Source organism: Chanos chanos, chromosome 3, assembly GCF_902362185.1.
Source record: "Chanos chanos chromosome 3, fChaCha1.1, whole genome shotgun sequence".
Taxonomy (NCBI): domain Eukaryota; kingdom Metazoa; phylum Chordata; class Actinopteri; order Gonorynchiformes; family Chanidae; genus Chanos; species Chanos chanos.
This window is the reverse complement of record NC_044497.1, coordinates 31,627,843-31,647,176: the sequence shown is the minus strand read 5'-3', so window position 1 is coordinate 31,647,176 and position 19,334 is coordinate 31,627,843. Positions and strand designations below refer to the sequence as shown.

Genomic DNA, 19,334 nt, shown 5'->3' with positions numbered 1-19,334 from the left:
ATCAAGTTACATTGTTCTGAATTTATGTTCATAAAAATATGGACTATCAAAACTAAAAGATTTGACCCAAACTGTTTTATAAAAATTATAGTATATAATTACATGTCCAATAACAAAGAGAAATGATAGCAAAGCTCTTTATTAGTTTTAACTGTACTACTTCATAATTTCATTGTAGAATATTAATAGTGCGTTTAGCCCTCTCATTACCACTGAGCTACAAATAACTGGCCTATTTCTTAGGTTAATTATGTTAATATTAGGTGAAGAATCCAAATAATCTGACTCCGTTATAAATCTTTACGGACAACAATGTGTTTTAAAAATAACTCCTTACAGTAGGGTACTGCTGAGATAAAAATGCCGTTCGCCTTTTGTGACAGTCCAGGGCAGGCCACGGGCACAGCCAATGAGCAACTGAAGTCTTGGAGACACATGGGGATATCTGACATATCTCTCCCAATTCTGACCTTGGGAGAGAAGATAAAAAGGGATCCTCCAGTGCGTTTCGGGCCAAACCTTTTGCGAACGTTCTGAGGTTAGTAGGCTACTCATATCTGTGCATGTGCGTTCCAGTGCGTTCTTTGGAAAACGCTACTTTACTCATCCCACCGTGTCTTGCATGTGACAGTGAATTTTGCGTCAAGTTTAAACGCTGAACTCTGCCCATTTTTGCATTACAATGGTCTAGAACGCATTATGAAAAATACTTAACATCTCTAACCAATGCATTGATTTTTCCAGCTATAAGTGCAGCGTATAGAGCCTTTTGCGCTTGTTAATTTCATAAGCGCGTGAACACACCGCGTAACGTCCTGTTCTCGCATCCAAACAGGTACGTCGGTGCTCGTCTGGGACCCGTGGCTTTTACCATGTCCCGCTTCGTGGAAATGAAGGAGTTTGGGGAGGCTGCTCCATTCCTCCGGAAAACCAACCTGGAGCTATTGGCTGCGCAAAGCCATGCCTTTGATGGTACTGCCAGCGGTTGCACATTCGCCGTCAAAATTTTACTTGACGTTAAGAGGAATGAACTACTACGACACTTGTTTGGAGAATTATACAAGCTTTGATAAAGGGTGGAGGGGAAAAAGGTTTCAACCAAAGTAAAATATCCATCAGCACTTTCTGTCACCGACAGACAACTTCTCTTGTGATCATGTTCCTTGCTGGAAGCCCAATCAGAAATATTTTCTTGTACCAAGTAACGTGATGTGTCTAGATAACACCAGAATGAGAAATGCAATTCGATTTTGTATCTTTAACTTAAGGCATCGGCCATGTTCATCTGTGAAAATGGCAGAATTTGATAAAACCTCAACAATTCGTGCTTTTAATTCATCTATAGATAGATAGATAGATAGATAGATAGATAGATAGATAATTTGTTATTATTTTAGGATAAAGCAGACCACAGAACCACAGAAAAATCATTTAAAGATCATTTTAAAAGTTTGGACCACAGAAAAAGATGTTGGTAGTACTACTATTTGCTATTTGAATATGTGTTGTGACTGCTCAAAAGTCCAGAATATCAAGTTGAATGTTTTTACAGACCAATGTCAAGGTTTTGGAAGCAAAGTAGTTGCAAAAATTTGCACCATCAAATGTGCTACATACTTTCTCCTGCTTTGCACATGGGATACATTTTACAGATTTTTAGCTACAACAGCTGTTTGGTTAGCAATGTCATGCTCATATATCTGTTCACAGGTAAAAAGCGAGTTTGGGTCCCAGATGAAAAAGAGGCTTACATTGAAGTGGAGGTATTAGAAACAGAAGGGGACAAAGTCATTGTGGAAACCAAAGATGGCCGGGTTAGTGAACTCAAATTATATTTTAATCAGCTGATTGGGTAATAATTAGCAATCTGTTGATACAGTTATCGTTTACTGAAACTGAGTGGAAACTGATTGGCATGGGTATTCACTTGTCCTCCACTGTACCAGACAAACTGATTTGCTTCAAGCATTTTTTTTTTAACTAATGAGCAAATATGCTTAATATTTTTACAAAGTGACTTTTTTTTACAAAGTTCAATGAGAAAATACTGAGTGAAAGGGCAACTGTTAAATTGGACATTTAGTTATAATAATAATTTGCATTATTTCAAGCAAGTTTTCAGTATGATTCACATATAACAGCAATGAGTCAGACGAAGTTACATCTCACGTTGTTTTGTCCCTCCTTACCAGACCCTGACACTAAGAGAGGATGATATTCAACAACTGAACCCTCCAAAGTTTGACATGATTGAGGACATGGCCATGCTGACCCATCTCAATGAGGCTTCTGTCCTTTTCAACCTCCGCAGACGCTACAGTTTCTGGATGATCTATGTGAGTCCCTATTACAGTTTTTCATTTTTGATGCTATATTTTTTTCCCCACACTAGTTCACTAGTTGTGGTCCACAGAAAACATTTAATAAACTTCTAGTCAGTCATCTATTTCTACAAAATCTATATCTCTTTCTTGCTTTCCACTACTAATCTCTCTCTCTCTCCCTCTTTCTTTTTCTCTCTCCCTGCCTGTTCTGCAGACTTATTCAGGACTGTTTTGTGTAACAGTGAATCCCTATAAATGGCTTCCAGTCTATGCTCCTGAAGTGGTTGCAGCCTACAAGGGCAAGCGGCGCTCAGAGGCCCCACCCCATATCTACTCCATAGCAGACAATGCCTACAATGATATGCTACGCAGTAAGACTCTCTAAGACTCTTTTACTAAGATTATGCATTAGAGTACCTCATAGAAGATTTTTATGTCAAAAATATAAGCCATGTTATGTTGATTCTTCATTCTTATATCCCTTAGATCGTGAGAACCAGTCCATGCTCATCACGTAAGTCAGATTATATTGTAGAACTGTCTCACTATTGAACTGTTTCCTTTAAAAATGATAAATTTTAAAGTCCGGTTATCGAGATTATTTTAGATTACTCCTCGTATTGGTTATTGTTTTCTTAAAATGGAGAGAGACTGAAAAACAGGCTTGGTTACGTTTTGTTCCTTTTTTGACCCCCTCTTTCTTTCAGTTTTTTAAACATTTTTTGTATTTTCCTATCAATTTTTTTCACTCCTAGCGGTGAATCCGGGGCTGGCAAAACTGTAAACACGAAACGTGTAATTCAGTATTTTGCCATTGTAGCTGCTCTGGGCGAAGCAGCGGGCAATAAAGGAGTAAGGGTTCAGAGCTTCCCTTCCATAGTGTTTTGTCCTTCATCCTTTTTTCCTGAGTGTTTTATTCCATTTCGCTCTTTTCTTTTTTTTTGACCCGTCCCTTTTTTTTTTTTTTTTCTTTGCTTTTTTAATAACCGAGTGTTTGTAAAATTCCATTGGATCTTACTGAATGAAAACCTCTTTAACAGATAAAACTATGACCTCTGTCCTTTGATATCCAGATTTTGTCATCCTGCTACCAAATGTTTTTGTCTACCCTATTTTTGTACAACTGTTTTCTTCCTTCTTTGTCTTTTTTCCGAAATCTTCTTTTTTTAAATTATTTTTAACCTTTTCAGTTTTCACTGCTTATTTTGACATCCATACATCCAACCATTTCCTCTTGTAAAGTGTATAATATTTCATTCTCATACCCATATATTTACTCCCTTTCCTCTAAGATCATCTTTTGTGGCATTTCATTATTTTTTTTTATGTTTTTTAGTTGCATATTCACAAATTTCATCATTTGTAACACACTCAGGGTACATTAGAGGACCAGATTATTGAGGCAAACCCAGCCATGGAGGCTTTTGGCAATGCCAAAACAGTGAGGAATGACAATTCATCTCGTTTTGTAAGTGAATAAAAAGTGTCAAATATAAACTAGAATTAAATATACCTTTCTCTGTGAGTTGTCTCTCTGACTCCTCTATATCACCCTCTCTCTTTATAGGGCAAGTTCATTAGAATCCATTTTGGTCCTACAGGGAAACTAGCCTCTGCTGATATTGACATATGTATGTTGACGTGATACACCATAGTGACATTTGATATGAATTTCAAATTGAGATTGAAAAATTCTGTTTCTGGTCCAAATTATTTAATAATCTGTGCACCCATCCTCATCTCATGTAATACAGACCTTCTGGAAAAATCAAGAGTGATTTTTCAGCAGCCTGGAGAGCGAAGCTACCACATCTATTACCAAATCTTATCTCAGAGCAAACCAGAGCTCCAAGGTAATGGACAGTGATCACCCTCTCCTGATATTTTCCCTAAAATGTAGACCATAGAACTGAATATATTTTTTAATCTTGATGTTGAATCTTGAAATATCCTGTAGAGGGTAAAACTATCTTTTCTCATTGGCTACACACAGACATGCTGCTGGTGTCATCCAATCCCTTTGACTACCACTTCTGCTCTCAGGGTGTGACCACAGTAGACAACCTGAATGATGGAGCTGAACTGCTTGCAACAGACGTGAGCACTGTTTACTTTTAAGTCAGAGTTAATGCATTCCTGTTGCTGAGAAAATCCTGTTAATGCGCTCTTATATATGTCTATATGCCAGGTAGATCATTTTGTTTCACCCTCTCCCTGTAGCATGCCATGGAAACTCTTGGTTTCACACCTGAAGAAAAATATGGCTGCTACAAGATTGTGGGTGCCATTATGCACTTTGGGAACATGAAATTCAAAGTGAGGCAGAGAGAGGAGCAAGCAGAAGCCGACGGCACTGAAAGTGAGGGTCATTCACTTTCTCATTCACACAGAAACACACAAAGTTTATTAAAATGCATGCCACTCAGACCATAAAAACATTTTCTGAAAGTTCAAAGACCAATTCTGAATTTTATGAAAGACTTTTGTTCTGTGTGTGTACCTCACAGGTGCTGACAAAGCCTCCTACTTGATGGGGATAAGTTCAGCTGACCTCATAAAGGGCTTGCTCAACCCCAGAGTCAAAGTGGGCAATGAATACATCATCAAAGGGCAGACTGTTGAACAGGTGAACAGTCCTCTGTGAATGACCAGATTATATGACATTTGAATGTAGGCCAACGCAAATTAAAAATACATTATCTTGGAGGCTCAGACAACTCAAGTTATAAACTAAGAAATGATAACAAACAGAAACACATTTAATAAAATTCATTAAATTTCATTTGGCTTTACCACATGTCTGTATTGCCCATGAGGTAATTGTTATGTGTATTTTTAGGTGACTTATGCAGTTGGAGCCCTTGCAAAAGCCACTTATGACCGAATGTTTAAGTGGATAGTGGGCAGAATCAACAAAACTCTTTACACAGCCATCCCCAGACAGTACTTTATAGGGGTTCTGGACATAGCAGGTTTTGAGATCTTTGAGGTAAGTCAGGTTGTTTCATTTCCAGTTGAAACAACTATCTAAGATAGCTGTTGAAGTCTGAGGCAATTTCAGAGTTAACCTGATGTGAACGGTCAATTTTTAGTATAAGACACAAGCAAATAGGCTGAACTTATATGAAATACTCATTTCTTTTCCTTTTCTCTCCCTTTTCAATGCTAGTTCAATAACTTTGAGCAACTTTGCATTAACTACACCAATGAGAAACTACAACAGTTTTTCAACCACCACATGTTCATCTTGGAACAAGAGGAATATAAAAGAGAAGGCATTGAGTGGACCTTTATAGACTTTGGCTTGGATCTGCAGGCCTGCATAGATCTTATTGAGAAAGTGTGTATGTTTGTGTATGGCTTGTCAATTGTATTATACATACATTTGTGTGTCCAAAATGAATGTACTTGTGTTACATTTCTTTGTTTAGTGTGAGTGTAATACAAAGCTTTTTCTTGCAGCCACTGGGCATACTGTCTATTTTGGAAGAGGAGTGTATGTTCCCTAAAGCAACCGATAGCAGCCTCAAGGCTAAGCTTTATGACAACCATGTTGGCAAGTCTCCAAATTTCCAGAAACCAAGACTAGACAAGAAACGCAAGTACGAGACCCACTTTGAGCTGGTACACTACGCTGGCGTGGTAAGTGTATCTGACTGTTATAAATCAATCCAAAATAAAGAAGAAGAGTATTTTGAACTGTTAACAAACTACAATACAAATTTCAGGCTTTAGTAATGCTAATGAAATTCTGATCAGAATTCAAGAGGAATGCTGTGGTGAGGATAACAGCTGATTCTTTTGTGAGGATATCTTTTATTAATTTGGTCTGCCTGTCTTTATTCATAGGTACCATATAACATCAGTGGGTGGCTGGACAAAAATAGAGACCCTCTGAATGAGACTGTTGTGGCATGCTTCCAAAAATCATCCAACAAGTTAATGGCAAGCCTCTTTGAGAACTATATTGGTGTAGATTCAGGTACGTGTCCATTATGAATCTGATTTAACCATGCTTTACAGGTAATCCCATAAATCTGAGTAACAACATAACTCATAAATTCAGTGACAGGTTTAGAAGACTGCATATTTCAAACATTTTCTGCTATATGCACACTCATGCTTGGAACATATAGATGATAATGTTCAGAGGAGGTCTATTGGAGTTTGTCTTCTTTAGCAGGGACAGAGGCCAAACCAGGAGGCAAGGAAAAGAGGAGGAAAGGAGCATCTTTCCAGACAGTTTCACAGCTCCACAAGGTGGGTTAGAGTGAAGAGGGGTGAGTGAATAAGAAACAAAACAAAAAGAAACAAAGCAAATAAATGAGCTTAGGGAGGTAATCTCATTATTCCATCAGGTACATGAGTTTATTATTTATCACAGGTCTTATCCGTTCAGGTTCTTTCAAGTATTGCAATATTCTGCCTTATGTAATTAAATTAAGAGGAAATAGAGCATTGTTAGATATAATATTATAAAATATCTATTTGCAATGATAAATAGACATTTTGTACTCTTATTTTGTACTTTAATGTCATCATTTTTGATGGAGAGCGAGGTAGTTAAGACTTGCAGTGATGTTTAGGGAACTCCACTCATGAACATCACTTTAAGTCTGTGCTAGCTCCACTCTCACTAACTTCAGCTGAAAGCAAACACCAGGTAAGACCTTGTTCCTGCTGCTAAGATAAACCAGGACTAAGCTAATATTTGACTCTCAGCCTTTAGAGTATAATCCTTCAATTCAAAAGTGAGAAACATGTTTAACATCATCTCATCCATTTCTCTCTCCCTTGGCCAATAGGAGAATCTAAACAAGCTGATGACCAATCTGAGAAGCACTCAACCTCATTTTGTGCGATGTATTATTCCCAATGAGACCAAGACCCCAGGTACAGAACGACAACAGTACTTAGCATTCTTCTTCCCATTATCCCTTCCCTTTTATGTATTTGTATCCATTGTAAACCTTAATACTCAATGTCATTTTCTAGACATCTTTTCCTCCCCCTAGTTGTAGTTCTGTTTATTTTCTCTCTCTTCTCCTAATAGGAATGATAGAGCCATTCTTGGTTCTGCACCAACTGCGTTGTAATGGAGTGCTAGAGGGAATCCGTATCTGCAGAAAGGGATTCCCAAATCGCTTACTCTATGCAGAGTTCAAACAGCGGTGAGCTGAGAACCTTTCAGAAACCTACATGCATATCTGCATCAGTATAAAGTCATACAAATTAACATTAGTAACTAAGCCACTCTGAATATACAGACAACAGAAGGTAAGTAGGGCTAGTGCTGGACATATCTTAGGATATTATATTTATTTGTGAAGTAGGTTATAAGAGACCAGTGATAGGCACATGTTCAGGTTATGTCCTTCATGTCTGTGTCATCCTGTTGGACTTTAAACATCTATTAATTTTTGTTTATTTTGTTTATTTCTTTGAAACATTAATTAGTTAAGTTAAAGGAATGCATTTAATTTGAGTTTTGTCTTGTTTTGTGTGTTAACCAGTTACCGTATACTGAATCCTTTGGCTATCCCAGAGGACACCTATGTGGACAGCAGGAAGGCTGTGGAGAAGCTCCTTGGTTCTCTGGATATTGATCACACTCAGTACAAGTTTGGCCACACCAAGGTTAGAATGCCTGCTGCTCTTAATTTTTTTTATCTAAAGGCATGTTGAGCTCCTTGAACAAGCGAGTTACCTCATTGATTTTTCCCCAATGGCTCAATCAGTCAGCACATCCTGTCTGAAGTCTTGCAGTTTCCTAATAACCATAACCATGACAACCAGTGTTTGTCCATCTCCAGGTCTTTTTCAAGGCTGGTCTACTGGGACAGTTGGAGGATATGAGGGATGAGCGCCTGGCCAAAATTTTGACTATGTTGCAGGCCTTCTGCCGGGGCAAACTCATGAGGATGGAGCGGCAGAGGATGATGAAGGAGAAGTATGTGAGAAAGAGAGGACCACTATGTCCTGTCTTGCTCTTCTCTTCATATCTTGTAGACTGTTTATATGGTAACACATGCACATATGTACACAAAGCATACATGCACTATTCCAAAACTCCTTAGGTAACATGGTCTTGTTTATAAAATATTATACAACTGAGGCGGTCATAACTGTTTTGTATGAAAATGTTCACAATCATTGTGGCAGTATGTTGTTTCAGAGCGAGTGTTAGTGTGTTAACACAAGCATGTGAGTTTGTGCCTGTATGTGAGGAATGTACAAGGCATGTCTGGGCTGTGGTGTGGCGTGTGTCAGGCGTGTGTCTACACACATATACAAAATTGTGTGTGGTCTCTCTGGAAAAAGCCTGCTAAAACTCTTTTACCCAACTGGCATTCACAAAGCAGGTGTAGGAGTGGGTCATGTATCCCTGAAAGTGTATTCATACCAGTTGTCCAACCCCTGCTTTCATGGTCTGCTGCCCCCATTATAAATAACTCCTAGACTCTCTTTGTTAAGACTGGCTGTAGCTAAGAGTGGCTACATCACTGAGATGCCATCCTAGGTGACAAGGGATTAAGTCCTCTTGTTTCACGAAGGGGTTTAGTTGCAGCTAATCAGCAACCTCTACCCAACCTTTGACCGTCCGCCCATTGTGCCACCATGCCAGTAATTCAGAGTTGATTTACTCTCCAGCCATATTTACTGTCACACTGAGCCCACTGATACAGGGCGCGTGTCCGTCTGGCCATATTTGGTGCTGGGCTTGCTGAGCTAATTTAGAACAATGAGGTGAGAAAGGTTGTGTTACACCATCACAAAAAGTAAAACAGAACTGCAAGGAAGAGAAGGGCTAAAAAGAAATAAAATGAAATAAAGAGAGCTGTCCTTTTTGATGCTGCTGTATTTACAGCATGCTCTGAGTTTTGATGTGGATCACTTACACAGCTGGTATCATGGCCAGTCCAGCAGACACATACTTTCAACCCCATATGTAATCTGGAAAGCCATGTCCTGTCTGCATGTTAAAGGTCCGTAAGAAAGGTGTACTGAATGCAAAAAGGATTAATGTTTGCATGAGCCTCTTAGCATCCTGCTTCTTTTGAATGTGGAAATCCTCCTGGGAGAACTTTTGCCAAGCTCTCATTTAGCTCTCATTTAGGATTAAAAAATAATAATAATAATAACCACAGCTATTCAGTTAAGTCCATCTCAGTCCTACTGATGTTTTCTCCATCCTCTTGAAGGGAGGCTCTGATGGTCATTCAGTGGAATATCAGAGCCTTTTACTCAGTGAAGAACTGGCCCTGGATGAGACTGTTCTTTAAAATCAAGCCCTTGCTAAGAAGTGCCGCTACTGAGAAGGAGTTGGCTGCACTAAAGGAGGAGTTCCAGAAACTGAAGGAAGCACTGGAGAGGTCTGAAGCCAAGCGGAAAGAGTTGGAGGAGAGACATGTTTCCCTGGTTCAGGAGAAAAATGACCTGTCCCTGTTGCTTCAGGCTGTAAGTGCTTCATGAGAATAAAAAATGTTGTTGAACAAACATGAGACAAGTCACAAGATTAACATCCACCAATGATGATGATATTGCCAAACAAACATGAATCAAATCAGATCTCACACAATGGACCCATCGAAGACCACTTCCATTAATACAGATGAAAGGCCATATTACACTTTAAAACTTGCACACACACCAAACCATGAAAATGTGGCAAAACAAAATAAAACAAAACTTAACTACTCAACACATTTTGTTCTGCATGACCTTTCTGCATGAAACAAAGTTAATAATATTAAACAAAAAAATGTAACCTAATAAAATCTGTTCACCTCTGACCACAGGAGCAAGATAACCTTGCAGATGCAGAAGATCGCTGTGACCTACTCATCAAAGCCAAGTTGCAGCTAGAGGGTAAAGTGAAGGAGCTGATGGAGAGGCTAGAGGATGAAGAAGAGATCAATGCCACTGTCCTCTCCAAGAAACGCAAGCTAGAGGACGAATGTGCTGAGCTTAAGAAAGACTTAGATGATCTCGAAATTACTCTGGCTAAGGTAGAGAAGGAGAAACATGCCACTGAAAACAAAGTGAGTAAAAAAAAGAGAAGATATTGGGAGTTGTGGGATGGGCTGCCTAAAAAAGACAATTCTCGCTCCTCCTTGTCCTCCATCCTTTTTTTTTAACCCTTTTCCCATCTCTTGATTTTTTCTTGGTCTCCAGGTGAAGAACTTGGTTGAGGAGATGGCTGTCCTCGATGAGGCCATTTTGAAGTTGACCAAGGAGAAGAAGGCTCTGCAGGAGGCTCATCAGCAGGTCCTGGAGGACCTTCAAGCTGAGGAAGACAAGGTCAACATGCTGTCCAAGGCAAAGGCCAAGCTTGAGCAACAAGTGGACGATGTGAGTATGGACACAATCGATTACATTAGCGATGTCCTGAACTATCTTAACCTGTCAGTTGCAAATATCGATTCCATGTGATTGACAGAATTTGATAATCAGGGTCCCATGAGACTTTCAAGCACAAGTGTTTTGACCAGTTTTATATGGTTTCTTTGACCAGTGTCTCACTATTCCTCTATAGCTGGAATGTTCCCTAGAGCAAGAGAAGAAGGTGCGCATGGATCTTGAGCGGGTCAAACGCAAATTGGAGGGAGATCTTAAACTTTCCATTGAGTCTGCCATGGACGTGGAGAATGAGAAGCAGCAGCTGGAGGAGAGCCTTAAGAAGTGAGAACTGATGCCCAGAGATATTTGTCACTTGTGTCTTTTAATATTTAAAAAAAAATGACATTATCTTTTTAGTGCTCTTGGAAGAGAAGCTACCTGTGATTTCATCATGTATTTAATTTAAACACTCAATTTATTCCTACTCCTACTCTTTATTCCTAATTATTTGTTTTACCTTTTTTTAGGAAAGACTTTGAAATGAGTCAGGTCACATCCAAGATAGAGGATGAACAAGCCCTTGTTATTCAGCTACAAAAGAAAATAAAAGAATTACAGGTAACTTCTCCATTTCAATACAATTGAGACTAAAACAAATCGAAATCAGTCATGGATTCAAATAACACATTATGTATTTTAAAATTGAATAAATCTTCAATTACTTATACATTATATCATAACACCTGATACAGACTCGTATTGAGGAGCTAGAGGAACAGCTGGAAGCAGAAAGGGCAGCACGGGCGAAAGCAGACAAACAACGCTCCGACGTGTCACGGGAACTGGAAGAGCTGAGTGAACGGCTGGAAGAGGCAGGTGGAGCGACTGCTGCCCAGATCGAGATGAACAAGAAGCGGGAGGCTGACTTCCTCAAGTTGCGTCGAGATCTGGAGGAGGCCTCGTTGCACCATGAGGCCATGGCAGCTATGCTGAGAAAGAAGCATGCAGACAGTGTGGCTGAGCTGGGTGAGCAACTGGACTGCTTACAGCGTGTCAAACAGAAGCTGGAGAAGGAAAAAGCTGAGGCCAGGATGGAGGCTGAAGATTTAGCTTCTAACCTTGAACATCTCTCTAAGGCCAAAGTAAGAACATCTCCCTGGAAATGCATAGCTGCCTCTAGAGTTTCAAAGCAAACTGAAGGAAGAAGTGGAATGAAAATGAAGGATTGCATTGTTTGTCTTCTTACTTGTTTGGGGATGCTAAAGAGGTTATGCTTTTTAGGGTAATGGCTGGGCAAAAACCTGCATGTAAGGTTACTTGGGATGAGAAGTTTAGATAGTGAGTGAGTGAGTGAGTGAGTGAGTGAGTGAGTGAGTGAGGCAGCAGCAGCTTTATGACTTTTCATTGTCCCTCATCAGGCCACAACAGAGAAGATGTGCAGAATGTATGAGGACCAGCTGAATGAGTCAAAGGCCAAAGCTGATGAACTTCAGAGACAGCTTAATGATGTCAACTCACAAAGAGCCCGTGCACAGACTGAGAGTGGTCAGTATTCATGATTTTATGATGAGATTAACATAATGAAGAACAGAACACAAGAGCATTTTATTGGAATGGGGCAACATTCTTAAGAGCAGCTGTAGAATGTTTTTAATTTCTTCTTTTAACTGCTGAAGGAATATCTGAACAAGCTTGTGTTTCAAGTTCATACTTGTAACTAATCAACTGACTTTTTTGTATATGATTTTCTCTCTGTATATCTTGCTCTTGTTTACAGCTGAGGTGAGTCGTAGGTTAGAGGAAAAGGAGGTACTGGTCATGCAGCTGCAGCGAACTAAAATCTCATTAAATCAGAGTATGGAGGAGATGAAGAAACAGTTTGAGGAGGAATGCAAGGTGAGACATGGGTGATATTGCTATATAAACAAGATTGCATAGAAGGCTATGCAAAAAGCTGTAACTGTGTCATACACACATGCACACAAATGCGCACGCATGCACGCACACACACGCACGCACACACACATACACACACTAGTCTTAACTGATTGTCACATATTTGTAATCATAGCTTAATCATAGTTTAATATTTGTAATTATAGTTTAGTTTTTTATTGTTTACCTTGATATGTTTTTGCATCAGGCGAAAAATGCCCTGGCTCATGCCCTGCAGTCATCAAGGCATGACTGTGACCTTCTAAGGGAGCAGTTTGAGGAAGAGCAGGAAGCCAAGTCTGAATTGCAGCGTGCTCTTTCAAAGGCTAATGCAGAGGTTGCCCAGTGGAGGACCAAGTATGAGACTGATGCCATTCAGAGGACAGAGGAACTGGAGGACGCCAAGTAAGAAAACACATATTGCCATCGCAGAGTTCTGAGTTTGCTTCCTGGTAGTGATGCTTTTGGCCTGGCTGGGCACCCACATGAACACAGTTGGTGGTGTTTGCAGGTGAGGACCTGGTGAGGGGTTGTATCCCCATTGCAGCAATACCAACTCCCACTGGTTGGTTGGGGTTCCAGATTAGTGCTGGTTGAATATGGGGAGCACAGGGTGAACCTCAAAATGTGTTGTGTCTTTCCAGAAAAGGCCTCCACGACCTGGTGAAAAGAATCAGTCGTTGACTCCACATGTATCAGAGAAAACATGTGGTAGTCTATGACCTTCCCTGGCTGGCATAGGGATTGTGCAACCAGCAAAAAGCCAGAAATACATGGGATATGGCCATTACCAAATTTGGTGAAAAGGGGACAAAATGGAAAAAAGACATAAAACACATTTTAAATAACATATTTGGCAATTTACTGTCTCCATACATTGACCATATTGTCTACTGTTTTTCCTTGTCTTACTTCATTTCTCATCTATGATAAATCAGTCACACAACATTTGATAGCTACACTGTTCTTATCTTCAGAAAGAAGTTGGTGACTCAACTTCAGACCACAGAAGAAGCAGCTGAAGCAGCCCATGCTAAGTGTGCATCACTAGAGAAGACTAAGCACCGTCTGCAGACTGAGATGGAGGACCTGATGCTGGACCTAGAGCGCTCCAACGCTGCTGCTGCTGCACTGGACAAAAAGCAGCGTCACTTCGACAAGGTTTGAAAAGTGGCTAAGGGCCTTTATTAGTGTTACAGATATGAAGCCTCTGAAACAGGCACTAATGTTTTACAGAAAGCTGTTAAAGCTATTTCTCCAAGTTATTAAAGAAAATGTCATGAAAATATTTGCTAATTTTTTTAACGTAACATTTCAGCTGAGTAGGAGATGACTGCAGATTCTCATTTACCTGCTGTCAATAACAAATAGGCAGATCCATGTAAAATGCACAAGTAAAAAGTGAAAATGGCTCATATATGAATTTCATTGAATGACTGTGTATGAAATGGCCCAGGTGTTGTCAGAATGGAAGCAGAAGTATGAGGAGACCCAGTCAGAGTTGGAGTCTTCTCAGAGGGAGTCACGCAGCCTGAGCACAGAACTCTTCAAGCTCAAGAACTGCTATGAGGAAGCACTGGATCACCTTGAGACTGTCAAACGGGAGAACAAGAACCTGCAGGGTATGCAGAGATGACAGGGACTAAGAAACATGATGGATTAATATATACACACAGTTAATGTTAAGGAGGGCTTCTCTCTTTGCAATGAAGACTTTTAGCGTCTTAGGGATTTGAGTCATTTAGAATAATAAACAACTCAAGACATAGGAAATGTAAGTAGCACATGTTTTTTCTTCTACAGAGGAGATCACTGACATGGCTGATCAGATAAGTCAAGGAGGAAAGACCATCCATGAGCTGGAGAAGATGAAAAAGACCTTGGACCATGAAAAAAGTGATATTCAGGCTGCTCTTGAGGAGGCTGAGGTAGGATCTTCTTCCTTGGTGACCAGCACAAAAGTAAACTGTTACTATGGAATCTTAACTAACATGCTAGAGCACAACTGACCACAACTCTTTTGGATCCAGGGCACCCTAGAGCATGAAGAGAGTAAGACCTTGCGCATCCAGCTTGAACTAAGCCAGTTCAAGACTGAGACTGAGAGAAAGATTGCTGAGAGGGATGAAGAAATTGACAACCTGCGGTGAGAGAAATACTCTCATATCAGTTTACACTGATAAGAAGTAATACCAAGTTACAAAGTGTGATGGTCAGATGTGTAATTGGAAAAAAATGCATCATTTGAGAATTTGAGAGCAGAGTTGAACATAAATATCTATTTGAAAACATCTCTGCCTCGTACATATCAATCAGTAAACATGTACTGATTTTTAACATCAATAAACATCAATTGTTCTGCCCTAGTCCTTTTCCACAGCAGCCCATGTTTGTGCTAGTATTCAGTTAGAAGCTAGCTCCTTACACTCTTCCTCCTTTTTCAGTCGGAATCACCAGCGAGCCTTGGAGTCCATGCAGACCACCTTAGATGCAGAGGCAAGGGCCCGTAATGAGGCAGTCCGCATTAAAAAGAAGATGGAAGGGGACTTGAATGAAATGGAGATACAGCTGTGCCATGCTAATCGTCAGGCTGTCGAATCACAAAAACTTGTGCGCCATCTACAGGCTCAGATAAGGGTAAGAGAAGTACAGAAACATGATAAGAAAGGTTATGATGTAGAAAACAAATTCCAGTCTAAACACCTTCTGAATTCTGGCAAATTTGAATGAATTCAAATGGCAGTAATATGACATGAACTGCCCCAATAAAACAAGGAAAGAAACTGCCATTACCAGTTTTCTTACATCTCAGATTTTAGGTGATTCAGATTTTAGGTGTAATTTGGGAACATTCAAACCCCATTGCAATTGCTGAGAGCTGTAACAATGATTTTCATTGTTTTAAAGGATCTGCAGGTGGAGCTTGATGAAACCCTTCACCACAACCAGGAGCTGAAAGAGCAAGTGGCATTGACCGAACGCAGAGCCTCCTTGCTGGCTGCTGAAGTGGAGGAGCTGAGGGGGCTGGTGGAACAAACAGACAAAGGCCGTAAAATCGCTGAGCATGAGCTGTTGGAGTCCAATGAAAGAGTCAACTTATTACACACACAGGTGAGCTCCTTATGAAAAAACTGTGACAGTGATAGAGGGTATTCAAGATGAGGTGATGGAAGATCAAGTTCGACGCGCTTCATGAAAAGACTTTTGATATTGCTATGGTGTTACATTTTAAAGTCATGGAATCTAACAGAAATTTTTTTTTTTTTTTAGAACACAGCACTGTTAAACCAGAAGAAAAAGCTGGAAGGTGATCTCTCCATGCTTGCAGGGGAAGTTGATGAGGCTCTGCAAGAGTGCAGAAATGCAGAAGAGAAGGCCAAGAAAGCCATCACTGATGTGAGTTCAATAGGTGACACCAAAAACTGCACCCAAATCTGTTCTTCTTGCTATCAGATACAATCAGATCCAGAACCAGAAAGCTATGGTATATCTGTCCATTTTGCTCATCAAATAAAACATTTAGCCATTTGATATTAACAGTGCTAATGACATTTATGACAAGCAAATGTATTGTATAAAACTGTACGAAATTGCCATTTCAGAGCTTTCACATCCATCAACCGTGACATTTTTACGAGTATTATTATACAGTTACTACATTTACTGAGAGCGTTTTCATGGTTGCTTTTACTGTTGTGTCTATTGACTTACTATGTTCTCAAGACTGAAAAAAGTATTTGTACAACCTACATTCACCGTTAGGCCTTGTTCTCAAAATAGAAAGATGGCTTCATAAAACTCTGTGTGTTCAGGCAGCTATGATGGCAGAGGAGCTTAAGAAAGAGCAGGACACCAGTGCTCACCTTGAGCGCTTGAAGAAGAATACAGACCAGACCATCAAAGACCTGCAGATGCGCTTGGATGAAGCAGAACAGATAGCCTTAAAGGGCGGCAAGAAACAAATTCAGAAACTGGAAACACGGGTGAACATCCGATTTATTCCCAGTTCTAAAATATTTTTGAACAGTGAATATAAAGAGTGAACTCGTGTCAGCTGATCAATGTGGTTCACAGGTCAGAGAGCTAGAGGGTGAGTTGGAGTGTGAGCAGAAGAAATGCGGAGAGTTTCAAAAAGGATTACGCAAATATGAGAGGAGGATCAAAGAACTCACCTACCAGGTACAAAAGAAAACAACATCCAGAGTTACTCTGCATCTGAATAGACAACATCAAGAGCTACTATGTGTTTGAACAGACAATCATAGATAACGAGGTTTTATACATTTCATCACATTTTTTGTTATCAGAGTTCACTTAGGAACAAAGCTATGGCATTTTAGTGAGATAAAAGAGTTAGCTTGATCTTGGGGGACATGTTGTCAGATGTGAAATTGTGTGTGTCATGTGCGTAAAGTCATTTGTAAATGGTTTATGCTGTCTTTGCAGACAGAGGAGGACAGAAAAACTTTACTGAGGATGCAGGATCTAATTGAGAAGCTGCAGGCTAAAGTGAAGAGTTACAAAAGACAAGCTGAGGAGGCAGTGAGTAAACTAAATTCTAAATTCTAATGCCCAAAGGTAGTTTCCTCTCCTTGCATAAATTCCTTGCATCTTAATCAGGGCTGGATGATAATCACCTTAAAAGATATGTACACGAAGAGTATTGCTGATGAAGGTGAAAGCAATGCTTTTTTACAGAGTTTGAATCTTGTTGTATGTCCCAAACACTGAGTCAAAATTAATTACACGACACCTAAATCTTCACAATATACTGGACAAGTCTCCTAACAGATATCACTCTTTCTACAGACCATACATATAAAGGGTGTCTCACACTTGTGTTACCTTTGAGCACTTGAAATCCATGACCTTTTGATTTGTTCTTGAAAGAGGTCTCTGTGTGTTTGACTACCCATCAGGAAGAGCAGGCTAACTGCAACATGACCAAGTACAGGAAGATTCAGCATGAGCTGGATGACGCAGAGGAGAGAGCAGACGTGGCAGAGTCTCAGGTTAACAAACTGCGAGTGCGCACCAGGGACCAGGGGGGCAAGGTAAGACCACTCACATAACCTCAATACAAACACCACGATGTCAGTCACACATGATGGGAGCGTGGGGAAAAAGAGAGAGCGAAAAATAAATCCACCTATTGTTCCCTTCACTTTCAGATAACCGAATGAAGGAGAAGAAATCAAGAATGTTCTCCCACTTAAGGAGGAAACTTTCAGAGTGATGTAACAAGAGTGAAAATGGGGCATTTGAGGCCCCTCCTTAGTTCTCTGTAAAGCACTGTAAAGCTAAAATCAGAGATGCTTAATTTGAAGCATAGTTAATTCAGAGTTACGTGCTTTCATTGTGGAGTAGTTGTAGTGATTGCAAAATACAAATACAAAAGAATGGATTCAACAGTTCAAATGGCAAATAAATGCTGAGGTGTTCAAATATTTGGGGTGACTTCATCAAGAAATTGGAACGACATCTTCATATGGTCACGGAAGTACAACATGAGAGCGAGAGATCAAAACACTGAGTGGATCTTAAATGCAGGTTCAATGATAGTCCAATGGCTATTCTGTTGTCAGTGTCCACATGTTGCTTATGGCATGCTGCAAAGCTTGTCCTGTTCAGCAGTACAGTAATCAGTTTCCACATATAGCACATTATTTTCAAATGTCAGATCAAAACTGCTGTGCAACACATCACAAGACTTACAACCATTGTCAACAATGCAGAACACATGTGCTACATGAAAAAAATTGACAGAGGAGACAGAGGAATAACAGTATTAGACATGCAAGGCAATGTTAAGATACTGAGGGGCAAAATTAAGATGAATGAAAAGGTACAGAGACCAACAGCAAACTTGTTAAGACCTCTCAAAAGGCTCATTTAGTGCCACAGAGAGACAGTTGTGTTACTACCAGAGCTAAAAGAACTTTCCTCCACATGTGAGGCTAGGCATCAGGCTGTACCTTGGTTTAAGTCAGCATGTGATGGGCAGGTGTTGGTCCTCTGCCTGGCATTCCTGGACAGGAGGCTTAGATATGATGACAGACAGGATGTGACAGATGTGGGCCAGTTACTGCTGGTCAAAGCTCTGGACCAAACCAGGAGGATTAGGAATATCCTTTAACTGGAACATCTCCTGATGACAGAAGACTTTCAACAAAGACTTTTATGAGAAATATTTCTGAAGGTTAGGCCTATTCTTGTGATTTTTCTCCTTTTTCTACCACTGACCTCTGCCTGAGACTCAAAACAGAAATGCAAGGCTATACCTTAACTAGATACTGAAACAAACAGAACATCTAACCCACTTGAGTGTCTAAGAAAACAAACACCGTCAGCAAACTTTCATCACCTTTCTAACTCCAAGAATGTCACAGATGAGTGTAGTAGTTTGCAGAGAAGGCCTCTTGGTTTGACATGCGTGAGAACAGGAACATGACAAAGTCATCTCTTGACTCAAGACTGTTTGTTATGCTCTCTGTCTAAGAGCAGGGACAAAAGATAAAAAGAGACAGTCACATATACAAAAAGGCACAATACTCTGTAAAAACAAACCGGGAAAAAAATCCTTTATACTTATACATATGCAGTGATTACACAGAGCACTCACATGTTCTGTCACAAGATCATCATCCACTGAGAACCAAGAAAGAACAGCATGAATAAAACCACATGGGTTGAAGGGAGTCAAGCTCAGAAGCAGATTTACTCCTGAATCATATA

General features: G+C 40.0%; 1 protein-coding gene across 1 annotated transcript; it reads left to right on the top strand.

The window, feature by feature from the left end:
* The first annotated feature begins 872 nt into the window (after window positions 1-872).
* Window positions 873-18,735, top strand: LOC115806875 (myosin-7-like). The gene is made up of 42 exons (XM_030767735.1): window positions 873-972; window positions 1,711-1,814; window positions 2,193-2,336; window positions 2,539-2,695; window positions 2,811-2,838; window positions 3,080-3,176; window positions 3,700-3,792; window positions 3,892-3,955; window positions 4,079-4,177; window positions 4,318-4,421; window positions 4,545-4,683; window positions 4,832-4,950; window positions 5,164-5,313; window positions 5,494-5,664; window positions 5,787-5,966; window positions 6,174-6,306; window positions 6,508-6,584; window positions 7,130-7,217; window positions 7,378-7,495; window positions 7,838-7,961; window positions 8,138-8,274; window positions 9,527-9,782; window positions 10,124-10,366; window positions 10,500-10,676; window positions 10,861-11,006; window positions 11,192-11,282; window positions 11,417-11,806; window positions 12,083-12,209; window positions 12,442-12,560; window positions 12,808-13,004; window positions 13,577-13,760; window positions 14,056-14,221; window positions 14,403-14,527; window positions 14,630-14,745; window positions 15,044-15,236; window positions 15,507-15,710; window positions 15,870-15,995; window positions 16,412-16,582; window positions 16,674-16,778; window positions 17,046-17,141; window positions 17,519-17,653; window positions 18,604-18,735. Exons 1-42 carry the CDS (start codon window positions 873-875, stop codon window positions 18,733-18,735), a joined length of 5,925 nt encoding a protein of 1,974 aa, XP_030623595.1.
* The last annotated feature ends 599 nt before the right edge of the window (window positions 18,736-19,334 follow it).